This window comes from Falco peregrinus, chromosome 1 (assembly GCF_023634155.1).
Source record: "Falco peregrinus isolate bFalPer1 chromosome 1, bFalPer1.pri, whole genome shotgun sequence".
Taxonomy (NCBI): Eukaryota; Metazoa; Chordata; class Aves; order Falconiformes; family Falconidae; genus Falco; species Falco peregrinus.
In genome coordinates, this window is record NC_073721.1 from 129,139,592 (window position 1) to 129,153,860 (window position 14,269).

The 14,269-nt window shown below is 42.1% G+C and overlaps 1 protein-coding gene across 1 annotated transcript in view; it reads left to right on the top strand.

Annotated features, from left to right (window-relative positions):
* Positions 1–14,269, top strand: part of LOC101921103 (potassium/sodium hyperpolarization-activated cyclic nucleotide-gated channel 4) — a 72,175-nt gene that overhangs the window by 16,657 nt on the left and 41,249 nt on the right. Inside the window, exon 2 of the mRNA XM_055796406.1 lies at positions 13,580–14,003. Coding sequence (XP_055652381.1) covers positions 13,580–14,003 — 424 coding nt within the window. The remainder of the gene's footprint in view (positions 1–13,579; positions 14,004–14,269) is intronic.

Here is a 14,269-nt window from a genome sequence, read left to right on the forward strand (position 1 = left end):
TTAAGTGAATATGCTAGTACTTGTTCCTTTACAGGAGTGTTACGTAGCGTGCCTCAATGCCACACAGGAAGATGAAAAGCCAAAATGGCTCCTACCAGTCTGACATGAGGGGAAAGGCCTTATATGCCCTGAATGTGGCCACAGAATTTTCTATGTTCTGTATAATTGGTGATTCGAAGCATCCTCTTTGGGCAAGTGTGTCAGTATCCTTTCTAGGGGAGAATATATTTTAAATGTCCAGTTTCTGAGTTTTTCATTCTGTCCCGGAGTATGCACCAAGTCCTCATTTTTCCCAGTCTCCTGCTGCCCTTCAGCTTATGCTGGTTTTCCTCATTTCAGTGGGTTCAATGCAGAAATGTTTGTGGGGACAACAAATTAAATAGTTTCTCAGAAACTGAAAATGGCGTTGGAGCACAGTGACTCCTTGCATAAGGAGCTGCCTTTCTGTTGAGCTGAAGTGCTAAGTTGTGAGCTAAGTTGAGCGCCCTTAAGACACTCAAGTGGATATCAGGATTCCTGGTCCTCCTCCTCCTTTCTGCTGTGGGCCTGCATGTGAGTGAGGCACGCAGGAAATAACTGCATTTCTGTGCCTCAGTTTCTCCAGCTGGCAGATTCTGATGGTGAGACTCAGCCACCTGCCATATAGTGCATTGAGGTCAAAAGGGAAAAATCTCTTGTGAGCTACATACTGTTTAATTCAGCATCCGATGTTTGGAGAGGATAGTGAATTCACGTGGATGCCTTAGATAAGCACAGCCTTAGCACAGTACGTTTCTTCTGAAACCTAAAATAATCAGATGCAATTGGGCTCTTTTTTTTCCTTAACTGCTGCATTTTTAGAAGGTGATTCATCTCATCTGGGGTCTCGGATACCTGAATAGTCCCAAGGTCCCAGTAGCATTAATCTTTTTGAGGATTCATTGTGTGCTAATCCAGCCTGAATAACTCATTGCAAACAAGAGTCCGATGTTAGCAGCAGGCAAGTTGGGAAGGAAAAATATTTTCTGCTTTTGAAACTGAAACACAATAGTCACTACCTTATTTTCATTTTAGATGTCTTACTTCCTTCCACCCCCATCTTCTCTTCCCCGCAGAAAGACGCTTATGGCTGGCACTTCACACTGAAGCTTCTCTGAAACAGTGACAGCAGCATTAACATTTCCCACCAGGGCTGAAAGTAATGATGTAAATCAGTGTTCTTCTGTTGATTCTCATAAGGTAATACTGATCAGTAGGAGCTGAAGTTTGGAAACAGTACAAAATATGTCCTCCATCCATCCCAATCCATGGTCTTTACACATTGATTCTTTGGCACTTCCTCAGCCTCTAACACTTAAAGCCATAGCTCTTTTCACAGAGTAGGCAGAAAATGTGCAGTAGAGTTGCCACTGCTGTTGGCCAAAATGTTTTTTAACACCGAAGCAATACTTCTTAAAGAAGTCATTTGACTTGGGAGTGTAAGCTGGGAGTGAAATCTCTCTTCCAGGTCTTCTTACCCCTGTGCTGTGTAACCACTACATCTGTGGTAAAGTGTCCTTGTCAGGGATGAAAACTATACGCAGGCAACATGTTATGTCACACTGGCTTTCTCCTCAGTGAGCAGGTGGTTTAGGAAGTTTTGAGCCTTTAGAGTAACACAGCTTTGAATATCATCATTCCAGCAGGCCACTGGAAAACCCTGAACTGCTTTCTGTTACCTCTTCCTGGCAGCTTTTTGGATTCCCGTTCTGCCATTAAGCAGGAAAGAGGTTAAACTTTTTCTCCCCACCCCATCTGGCATATCTGGGGCTCATGCAGAGTGGTAGGAATAATTGCATGGGTGCTGAAGTCTGGCAGATGCTGTTGCTTGTCTCAGACATAAATTCTAGTAACTTTACAAGTTGAAGAGAGAATACGAGAGAGCATGTGTGCCTTATCCTGCAAGCAGAGATGTATCTCATTGAGTAAATGGCTTCGTGTAGCTGAATGACAGCTACATCAGGTTCAGGTTTTATCCATCATCAGGCACAGGAAGCTCTTCCTCTGTTTTTTGGTTTTTCATTGTAAGATAAAGTAACTGGATGCAAATGACCAGATACTCTGCTAAGCAACATACATAGCTGTTTCTAAGGCTCCTTAAACCCACTGGTGACCTGCTGTGGAGATGGTTGTGCTGGTGGTGTGTGGTTCAGAGGTTATGGCAGGTACCCCAAACCTGGGTCTCTAGGAGCCTCTGTGAGAGTCTAGATGTAATAAGAGACCTTCTGTCTCACCCTGCTTTCCATTTGGGGAGACTGGAGTTGTGATTCTTAACACCAAGCTGTGGCATGGCAATATGTAGGAAGAACTTTTTTAGCATCTCAAATGGCTAGAAGTCTTTTTCTTAGCCTCGCAGCTGACTTAGCTACTGTCTGCTGCATGTGTTTGTCACCTCTTTGTGGACTACTGCAGAGCATGAGGGCATACATTTATTAATCAAAAGCAAAACATCAGCTAGCAGACAGCAGAGCAATGTCCCCTCTACTATCACCCACTTTCTAAACTGATTCTTACCTAGTTATGTGACTAGTGTAACCTCTCTGACCTATGTTAATGTTTAATTTTAGCAAGTTTGGGTTCCTAGTGGTGAGGCTGATGTTCTCTTCTCATGTAAATTCATATTGAGAGAGCCATGTCAATACGAAATAGTTAAGAATCTAGACTGTCATCCTTGTAATTTACCAAGAAGATAAGTTGATGGAAGATACTTGTACCATCAGTTGGCATCCTGTGTCCTCTGCCACTCTTGCAGTAGCATTTACTCTGAACTAATATACATATGTACATATAAATCTCTATATAATCTATATAGATGTAAAAGTCTGTACCTGCAGCACTGAATCCTGTTAGTGTGAGCTGCTGTTATCTGGCAAGCAATGGTGAAAGATCGGATTCAGAGAAGTAGGCTTTGAAATTTCTACCTGTATATCTCTGAGAAACTAGTAGCCTGGGCACTCTGAAATAAGATACATTCACTTGCCTTCATATACTTGGTACAAATCAAACCCTTGGCCCAGTATCGCTGCTGTTTGAGACAATTGGGAACTCTCTAGTGCAGATCCACCTTTGTAACAGACTGCCTGAACTTTTGAATTTGACTCATGTTAGATGTTGGATATGGACCGGGGCCTGAACTTCATAATGTCACAACTTATGTGCACCTTTAGGCTTTCGTCCTTCACATTCCACAACATATTCATGATCACTTGGAAGCTGCAGCCCTTATTGATCTATCCGTTCTCTACAACAACGTATGGCATGTTTCCATGGCAATAGGTCCCCTAAAGGGGCTTCTTTCCTTTCCTGAGTTTATTGGCCTTTTTCATTATTAAATCATCAGAGATAAATGCACACAGAGAAGGGTCAACATCTGGATCAATGGCCAACAAACAAAGCAGAACTTTTCCATATTCATACAAGCGAGAGTTTTCAGAAGATCAAACAATGCGGAATTGCCAGGCCCTTAGTATGTCAGTCTCATACATAATGTATCCTGGGAGCTCTGTGAAATCAATACACATCTTAACACCTTGAAAACCTTTGGGATTCAGCATGGGGGAGGGTGGAGGAGGGGGGAATCAAGAAATATTTATGAGTGCAATAGGGGGGGATTTGAAGAGAGGTTAAGCTCTCTGGCCTGGGCTTTCTGCCATGAGCAGAGTTTTGGTTAGGTGCTACAAACAGAAAGTTGTACTCAGTTCTTTAACTCTGGGAGGATGTGGTGCTGCAGGTTCCTTCTGACAAAGTTTGATGAGATAGCCATGAAGCAGAACATGTCTTACACGGTGACGTGGCTCTGTAGAAGATGATCCCAGACCACCAGCAGCTGGTGTGCAATTTGTCTATACCTTCCCTCAAGAGGGAGCCTGATATGGTCTACCTTAACCAGTGGGGAGAGGAGTCCATCCAGACAAGTTAGAGCTTGGTTTGCCAGTGGTTGCCCTTACCTGGTTTCCTTCGAGAGGGAACTTGTGCTTATAAATCTGCCACTAAATCTGTACATGTTGTCTTCCCAGTGGTGTCTCCTGCAGTGGAATTCCACTGCAGGACAATTTATAACTTTGATCACCTCAGTGGTGCTGTGAGAACAACAATAAATTGTCTAGGTTCAGTGTGTAAATGTTAGTCCTTTGGGCCTTCAAAAAGACAGGGAATAAGCTTTCCTACATGCAGTACAAAAATTTCACTGCTTTTGCAGCTTGTTACAGGGGAATTCTCCATGAGCTGCATTCAGGCAAGTGAGAAAATATTACCAATGCTGTTTTTAGTTGGAAATGGGATGTGTGCTCTATTGGCCTTCATACTCCAAATTTAGAGCTGGAACAAAGAAGGTCTCTTGTAGCTATCTCTGTTTCTGTGCATGCGTTCCCCAAAGAGTGAAAGGAAATCTTGTTTATTTTTACCTTTCAGGGAAGGTTGGGTTCTAAATGTAGCTTTAAGGTAATGTTTAGTTTGTTAGGATGATACTTGCAGGCAGGAAGGCAGCAGGAGTTGAGGAGAGTGGTCAATTGACTACTTTGTGCAGAATCCACCATGCCTTTTCTTATTCTTGTGACATGTTTATGTTTCAGCATTACTGGAAATGAAGTACAGGAGTATATTGTTTCTGTGTGATACAGTATGTCCACAGACCAAGGACTAGGTGTAAGTGTTCCAACACATCTGCGTTTATCGAATAGCAGATTGCACATAAAACTCTGGAAAATGCTTATACAATTACTATTAAGCGCACTGCAGGGTTAGGTGGTAGACATTGATATTACAGATCAGATGTCCAGAACAGTCATTATCCCAGGACATATGCAAGCCAGGCAGCAGCGCTGTAGCTAGCCTCTGTGAACTTCTGTGTCCTGACTGTAATGAAATGCCTCAGACTGTAATGAGATGACACCCTGCAAGGTTTGCTCAGTCTCCATGAAACTGAGCTTAGTGGTACCACGTGCTGTGTTGTTCACATACACTGTATGGTATTTGGAGGAACTTGAGTGAAAGATAGCACTACCTAGTAGTTGAGAGTGCTGTCATCCTAGCCAATTCACTTAAATTCTATCATCATTCTAGCTGAGTGAAAGTTAAATACACTTACAAGAAAGCGGTTTCAGCAGCTTTTTGGTATAGGGTTCCATTTATTTTTTTAACATGCTTGAACAATACTTTTCTTAATGTGTTTTTGTCCATGACTAGTGCATATCAGCACAAAGCTAATACAGAGTGCTTGCGTTTTCTGAGACAGAAAAACAGGAAACACAGTGAAGTTGTTCTGGCAAAGTCACAGAACATCAGGACTGTCTGCCTTGGCTGATTCACAAAGCCTGTTTTAAACTGACTAGATGGAGACTGTAGAAATGTCTCTATCCTGATAAATCTAGTATTTGTGAAGGACAATCACCACCCGTTTCTTTGTGGCCCCTCTAGCAGCTCCCACAGGCAGTGCTGAGTGTCCCAGCTATCCTGAAGAGCCCTGATGGGGAGATTTCCCTGGAGGTTCAGGTATGTGGCATGCTCTCCCTCCCTGCAGAGGCCAGAGCCCACATGAGGGAAAGGCTTTGCCATTTCTCCTTCGCTAATACTTGATGACAAAGTTAACACACCTGGTAATGAGGTCATGTTGCATTTTGCAGTTTTTGACCAGAGCTGGTGGGAAGTGCAGGGTCCAAGACTTTTATAGTCACGGCAATAAAAGCCTGGGCTCGTGTGAGTGGGCTGCCCACTGCAGTGCTGTCTGTGGTCTGTTCTGACTGAGCTGGCAGCAGGGGCTGTGCCAACAGCTACCTAACTTGTGTTTATTCAGAGCATTGAGCTGTTACGTAGTTCAGACAAACGCATTCCTTGGTAGATTATCTTCAACAGATGATCTGCTTTACTAGTCCTCAATTCTTTTGAATTCTCCTGTAAAAATCTCTGTCATATAGAATTGTAGAATAGTTTGTGTTGGAAAGGGACCTTTGAAGGTCATCTGTTCCAACCCCTCTGCAATGAGCTGCGACATCTTCAACCAGATCAGGTTGCTCAGAGCCCCATCCAACCTGGCCTTGAACATTTCCAGTGATGAGGCACCTGCCACCTCTACAGGCAACTGTGCCAGTGTTTCACCACCCTCATTGTAAAAAAGTTCTTCCTTATATCTAGTCTAAATCTACCCTGTTTTGGTTTAAGACCATTACCCCTTGCCCTATTGCAACAGGTCCTGCTAAAGAGTTTGTCTCTATCTTTCTTACAAGCCCCCTTTAAGTACTGAAAGGCTTCAATAAGGTCTTCCCAGAGCCACTTCCAGACTGAACAACCCCAACTGTCTCAGCCTGTCCTCATAGGAGAGGTGCTCCAGCCCTCTGATCATTTTTGTGGCCTCCCCTGGACCCACTCCAACAGGTCCATGTCTTTCCTGTGCTGAGGATCCCAGAGCTGGACACAGCATTGCAGGTGGGGTCTCACAAGAGTGGAATGGCGGGGGAGCATCATCTCCCTTGACCTGCTGGCCACACTGCTTGTGATGCAGCCCAGGGTATGGCTGGGATTCTGGGCTGTGAGCACACATCATTAGCTCAATGTCCAGTGTTTCATCCACAAGTACCCTCAAGTCCTTCTTGGCAGGGCTGCTCTGAATACCTTCATCTCCCACCCTGTATTGATACCAGGAGTTGCTCTGGCCCAGGTGCAGGACCCTGCACTTGGCTTTGTTAAACCTCATGAGGTTCACATGGGCCCACTTTTTGAGCTTGTCCAGGTCCCTCTGAATGTCATGCAAGTCTTCATCCCTTTAAGAAGCCTGACAGTAGAGTGGGTGTATTGCAGGTACTATCAAAGAACTAATAATTTAAGGTAACTCATAATGATATAATGTGTTTTGTAAGTTAAAAAGGGCATAATTCACAACTCACTATGTTATAATTGGTTAAATGCATCAGTGCCTCAAATGGGTTGTTTGCAAATTGCGAAGTACTATATCTGCAATAAAATTATTGCTAAGTAATTTGTATATTTATATTTTTACAATGGAAAAGAAAGGAAGTTTCCCCCTTTGCTGCTGCTATTACAGTATATAACAAGACTGGAAACCTCTTCTGAAAATAGGCAACTGTATTTCCTCGATGGTAGTTCTACCTCTGAATAAGTTATTTAAATCTTTAGAATCTCATAGTCTATCTATTTGTAATATAGGATGATAATACCTGCTTAATTATGTCTGTTGGGGTGTAATTAATGTATGGACATTACTTTGAAAAATGCAGGGTGTTGATTGTTGTTTAATAATGTAGTGTTAGATTTAAAAATTGATGATAGAGAAGCAATAAAAAGCTAACATGCTACTTGCTTGGCCTGCAAATGCCATTTTAAAGTCTTACATAAGCAATAGCTTTCTTAATTTTCCACTCACCAAAATCCATGTAATTATATTTTAAGGTAATAATATGAGAATAGAAGTTAAACTCGAAATACGGTATGGAATTCTGCACTGTTCAGAGCGGATTATGTGAGCAATTATGTAGATTGGAGATAATCTAAGTTAAAGGCTAAATACAGACTTTGGAAAATAATCTTGCCTCAAGTAAAACTGACAGTTGGGTGCAATGAAAATTCCATCAAAGACAAAACATGAGTTTTAAGAAATCTAGATGCAAAGTGCTGCAAGGTATATACCTTGCTTGTAGTGGACACTGTCACTGTGCTGTGAGATATCTCTAATCATCCACCTGCTTATGTAAGCACTTAAAATTCATCACTAGCTAATAGTCCTTTTGTTCCTCATAGGAAAATTAATCACATGCAGAATTGTATCCTGTCTTAGGAATTCACTGACAGCACTTACTCTCTCATACCCAGCTGAGGCATCATGATGACTACAGCATCTAAGTTCAAAACAAAGATGAATAGTTCAGACCACCAGCTGTACAGAGCTCCTAGTCCTGCCTCCTTGCTGTCATTGTGAGGAGATAGTTGGAACATCTTCCTTAGACCCATAGGTGCAGGTAATCTGAGTGTAGCCCTTGACCTGTGTCAGCCCTGGGCGTATCCTCACTGGTTATATTTTATGTATTTGCATAGCAACAACTGGCAGTGAGGCTGAATTTGGTGCAGCCCATGTTCAGACAGGGACAACCACAGCTGAATGAGAAGCAGGCAGTGCTGCCGAAGCAGGCAGCCAGGGGATTCTAGTGGCGGCTGGGACACAGCAGAGCTCTTTTCCTTGTAGTGTTGTAATGCATGGCTAATTATTAGTGCTCTCAGGGGTTTTATTCAGGATGGCAGAGGATACATATTATTTGCATAGATTGGTCAGAAGGAATTAAAACTGTCTTATTCTTTAGGTAGGTCCTCCTAATCATTTCCCATTACTTAGCATGCAAAATATTTTTGGAAGTCAGTTGACTTTTTTTGGGTGGGTATTCATTTCAAAGAAGCTTTCAAGTGCACAGGTATTTGAATAACTCCCTATAAATAAATGAATTCTTCTAGCAAGTGAATTCTTGTACTCAGTAGCTGGTAGAGTGTCCTTTAGTGTTTAGGAGCAGTGAATCATCATGTGCCTCCTATTATCTCTGTGAATAATGCAAAGTTTGTAACTCTCTAGTCGAAATACGCCTACTCATATCTAGGAGAAGTAATGGTTCCAAAGGCAGGGAGGGATCTCTTCCTGCTTTTTCTCTTTCTCCTCTGTGTTCAGATACCTATGTGAATGGCTGCTTTCTGGAGTAAACTCTCCTCCCACCGTTGCTGCTCTAGCCACACTGACATCTACTAATGCTCTTTACAAAAGATGATTTCTATTTCTAGCCTGACTAGCAGTCCTGGGAATTAAAGCGCGACCTCTTTCCTGTCAGGATAGTTGCTGGTGAGCACAGCAGTGTCTAATTCAATATGCAATCCAGAGCGGGGGAAGGGAGCTGCCACTCTGGAGAAAAGGGCAGATTTTCGTCAGTTTTTTAAAGGAATAACATAGCGATTTCTCCCTGTGCAAAGCAGAGGATGGAGATGTCATTTGTGACTCAGTAGGTGGCACTCTGTTTCTTGAATCAGCACGGAGCCCAGTGCTCCTGCCTGGGCTTGGTAGAGCAGTTGGATTTGTCTTTGGTTTTGGTTTTAGCAAGACGTGTTCATTACAGATTTGTTCTTGTAAGGTTAGGAAGGTTGGTCACGGTGTCTGAGCTAAATTCCATGGCTGGTGAGAACATCCTGGCTCCCTGGCATTTCCAGTTAGATGCATTTTTATTTTTGATTCCTTTCTGCGCACTTTCAGACAGTGCCTCTGTTCAACTCAGAGTTGGCTGCCTTTCAGCAGAAGCTGGAAACATCCAAAAAAGCTTTGTTAATTTAGAGGTGAGGTTGCTCAAGTCTATTTTCTCTTGACAGTGCAAACACTACAGAGCAAGAACAGAAGTTAAGGCCACAAATGTGCCCCACTCAGGCAGGTTTTGAATGCCATACTGACACAGTGATGCTGACCAGGCAAACTTCTGCAATTCACTATTTTCTCTCCAATTGGTCACAGTCCTTCTTGAGCTCATGTACTATAATTGGTTTCACTGCATCATGGAAAAGTTTTGGAAAATCAAAGTTTATTTAATTAAAAAAATTATATCCGAAAGCAATGTTCCTAGCCTGCTGTTACATTATGCAGTAGACAGAACTGAAAGATGATCTAACTTTCTGGTCAAAAAGCACAAACTAATACCTACAAAGTGTACATATTATCAAATCCAACTGAGTGACACCAACTATGCTTAAAGAGCATATATTCTTTACCACAGTAATTCTCAAGGCGCATTGTGTTTCAACTAAATAATATATTAGGAATGAAAAGATTGGAGGTGGTGGTGCATGTTAAAATGTGATTTTCAGATCTAAGAAGCATGCACAGAGTAGGATGTAGTATAAAATCCAAGTACGTTTGAACAAGACATCTGGTTTATATAGTGGTGGCTGTTCCCTGTGCTGTGAGCTGTTCAGTTGCACTGAGTCAACTATAATAAAGCAATATATTAATATTTATTAACTTTTTTTTAGGCTTTTGAAAAGAGGAATAGAAGTGAGAAGTCAGAGGAAGTGTCCATGAGGTGCATCTCTTTTAAACTCTTTTTCAAGCCGTATGAATAGCTTCAGATCTGGTTAGACTCAAGAGTCAAATTTAAACCTTATTTAGCCTTAGACTTTTGTGAAAAAATCCCATTCTCTTAATTTTGCCATGCCGCTTCTCTATCTGCAAGACAGGGATAATAACTCTGTCAGGCTCTCATGGGTGCAGCGGAGCCAATTTCATCACTGTCAGCTCTGCAGAATCCCTGGGTGCAAGGAATAACAGAAATACAGAAAACATGGGTTATTAATAGCTGGTGCTTGCCCTTACGTACATCACATGCACCGTTAGTCATTCTGACCAATAATTTATGGGGAGTGAAAGGATGTTCCTCAATGTAAATGCAGAATTACACATGGCTGATATTAGGTCTCTGAGGTGTTGTGGTCCCTGAGTCTATTCAGTCTAAATCCAGTGATGCCCCCCTAAGCAGATCATGCTTAATATGTGGGTAAAATTATAATGTGCAGGAGCTGTGGAATCTGAATAGTTAGATTTTAACTTCTAGGCAGTTTACCTTGTAAAGGCAGGTGAATTTCCTGTGCTGGAATTGGTGTGCAGACCAAATTCTTGGTGGTTTTCAGCTTTTTCTTCCTCCTTCGTAGAGTCCAAAGGTTATCTGTTCCCTGACACCTTGGATACCCTTTTATTAGCAGGGGTGCATTGCATACAAAAGTTTACCTTCTGTGTTCTGTAAGTGATGGCTGTAAAGGTCAGAACTGAGGGGAAGTTGAGACCATAATCTTGAGTCACTAGTACACCCTTGAGGAGAACTATGGTTTAAGAAACACATGGCAATGAATTTTAGCACTTCATATTTGCTTGCCCACATTGGAAGCCATGATTCTCTGTAGTCGTTTCAGCAGTAATAGCAGACTGGGACTGAAAAGTGTGAAGTGTGTTTGAAGACCTTAGAACTGGAACAGCAAGAAATGCTGTACATCAGGATGCAAGAGAGCTTACTGTGGCGTGACCATGCTTGGCTATAAGAGACTGGGGTAGCAGGAAGTGCTACAGTCAGGCAGAAAGCATCTTACTAGGGTTGTGTGTGTGTAAAACATCTTACTTAAACTGTGAGCCATCCTTGCCAGTTTTGTCATTGTCTCCAATTGCCACTAAGTATTGAAATCACCAGCCAGTGTAAGAGGCACAAAAATCCAGAGATCTTTGAAGAAAGCCACTTACCTTTGAATCTCTGCAGGTCTGGCCATGTTTATCTCATGCCATTCATTTGAAACTTGGGAAAAATAATTTTCTTTGTGTGTATCTCCTTCTGTATCCCCTAAGGCAAATTAAAGATGGCTGGGGGGTTATTATTTTCGGTAATAATACACACACTGCTTCCAGACTTCCTGCTATTGTGCGATTAGCTAGATTAATTGACTAGGAAAGTTGCAGCATCATCTCAGGCCCTTAATAAGGAAGACCACAACATGGATTTTTACAGTATTAACACGTATTACTGTGTGACACAGCCTTGATCTTAGAAGCACATGGACAAATCTTGTTGCTGAGTGTCTACCAGCACCAACTGTACCTTTTACTAAGTGAAGGATCGTGTGCTACTTGCCTGCAGGGCCATGGCACCTTGAGAGCACAAAAGAGATAGTTGATGACATTTTTAGAAACCTCATTAGTGGATAACTTTACTTATACCGAAGTCAGTTCCCATCAGCCTCTGCTGAATGTTTTTGAAAATTGCTGGTGTGCTGCTGGTTTGTGACCCTTTCTATACATGTGTATTAGCTGGAATCTTAAACATGCTTTTAGGTGCTTTAAAACGTTATGTTCTTAAAAAGGAGAGAGAATCTATACAGAGAAGGCTTTTAAGGCATATTCAGCCTTTTTTGTTTTCCTGCTGAGAGTTTAACAAATTGGTGCAGTTGCCTCACTATAGAGTGATACTGTTCTGCAGCAGCTCAGACTGGTCCAAGGCCCAGACTTCGGCTGAATAACTCTTTCCTAACCTAGATTTTTAGGATCTTTAAGGCAAATCTGTTTCTCCTAAAAATTTTCACTGATTTTGGCTGTAATCTGTCATACAGATAGAGCAGCATGTCCGTGTCCTCCTTCAGCAAACCCAACAGTTTCCTTCATTGCATCATTGTAAATCTAGAGTCACTTGATTGACTTCACTGCTATTGAGATGATTGCTTTAAAGGAGGGCTCAAGTCTCTTGCTTGTGTTAACTTTCTGTTGCCTTTTTTATGGTCTAGGAAGTTAGGCTTATTTGGTACTCAAGAGGTTAATAATAATATAATAAACATCATGCTAATTTGCGTGAGTGACTGGGAGAACCACTGCAGCTTTGTGTATGTTTCATCTTCAGGTTTAAGCAACCAGACCTGATAATGGGTTTGCTCTGTGTATTTTGCTCATTCGCTGTGACAAGTGCATCTTAATACAAGTTATTTATGATACCTCACAATATTATAGTACTGCCCTGCAGTATACAATGTAGAGCTCATGAAATCTTGGCAATGTGAAACTACAATACATCGGCATCTCTACCTGTGAAACATTTGGAGAGGGGACCAGAGCACCACTGTGTTGGGCAGTGAGACTCCTTTGTGAGATTCATCTGCAAACTGTGAAACTCAAGAGAAGTTTTTAGTCCTCACTCTGGGTGAGTTGTGGCAACATTGTGTGATTGTGTATCTCTTACAGTAATAACTGGGGAAAATCTTTAAAAAAATCCCAAACAAATAATTTAGGAACTATATTCAGACTGTGTGTGTCTTCAAAACCAAAAATGAGTGTTACTGTAAGGTCCGCTGGATAATACTGACTTGCCGCTAAAGTGAAGATAAGCTTCTTAGAGACTGTGCTTCATGGAACGTTAGTTAAATGTTGTAGTTGCTTACTTTAGAAATGAAATAGATATTTCCAGGCATGTGACTCCAAGCTTTATTGATTATTTCTGTACAACATAGGAGTCTATAGAGTGTAGACTGAACTCCTAAAGTCCAGGTTCAGCGTAAGCTTGGCTCAGCAAGAAATCAGAACTGAGCACTGTATATCACAGGATGGTCTCCAGTTCCATCCTGATCCCAATGCTATCAGTGCTAGCTGCTTCTAAAGGAGGATCAGACAGTAGGAGCAAGCCTGATGATTTTAACCCCAAATGGCATATGAACTCTGAGGCCTTCCAAATACTTGTTCTCTCTCTCTCTTAGCCTAACAGTAACTGCAACAGTAACTATTAGTCTCTTCTTGGGTGGCTCTCAAGTCCCAGTTGAAGTTTTCGAGTAGGCATTTCCGGCTGTGTACTCCATTCCTTTCTGGACCCTTTAAGCCGGAAGATGAGTGTTCCTTTGATATTGAGCACTTAATTAGCTGCTTGTGTACTCTTAAGTGCATCAGGCAGACTAGCAGAGCATAGGGAATGAATGACAGTAGAGATGTATAAAGCACATTAATTCTGTTGACCTGGGCTCCCTGATCTCCCACTTTATAGCTGATCTCATGTGTCTCTGTCTTGCTGTCCAGGTTTTATTGGGATTTGACCATGCTGCTCCTGATGGTAGGGAACCTGATCATCATCCCTGTGGGCATCACTTTCTTCAAGGATGAAAACACTACCCCATGGATTGTCTTCAATGTGGTTTCAGACACGTTCTTCCTCATCGACCTTGTCCTCAACTTCCGAACAGGCATTGTGGTGGAGGACAACACAGAGATCATCCTAGACCCACAGAGGATCAAGATGAAGTACCTGAAGAGCTGGTTTGTGGTGGATTTTATCTCCTCCATCCCCGTGGACTATATCTTCCTGATTGTTGAAACCCGTATTGATTCTGAGGTGTACAAGACAGCTCGGGCACTGCGCATCGTGCGCTTCACTAAGATCCTCAGCCTCCTGCGGCTTCTGCGGCTCTCCCGGCTCATCCGCTACATTCATCAGTGGGAGGAGGTGAGCAGAGGCTGTGATGCACTTGCATCCTAAATCTTTTCTCCACTTATGCTGGTATTACACAAAAGTGCTTTCTTTGAATGCCTATTCTCCTACTTTATGCCAGTGTGAATGCTAAAGAATTGTGTCTTGAGACTGTCTAATGCTTTGCTTTTAGTAGGTTCCTGAGAGGGCCTTCAGCATATTGTTACTTAGTCACTTGAGAGACTGTACTATCTGCTTCACGATCATAATATATATAATCTGTGGAGATGATGCATGGGCTG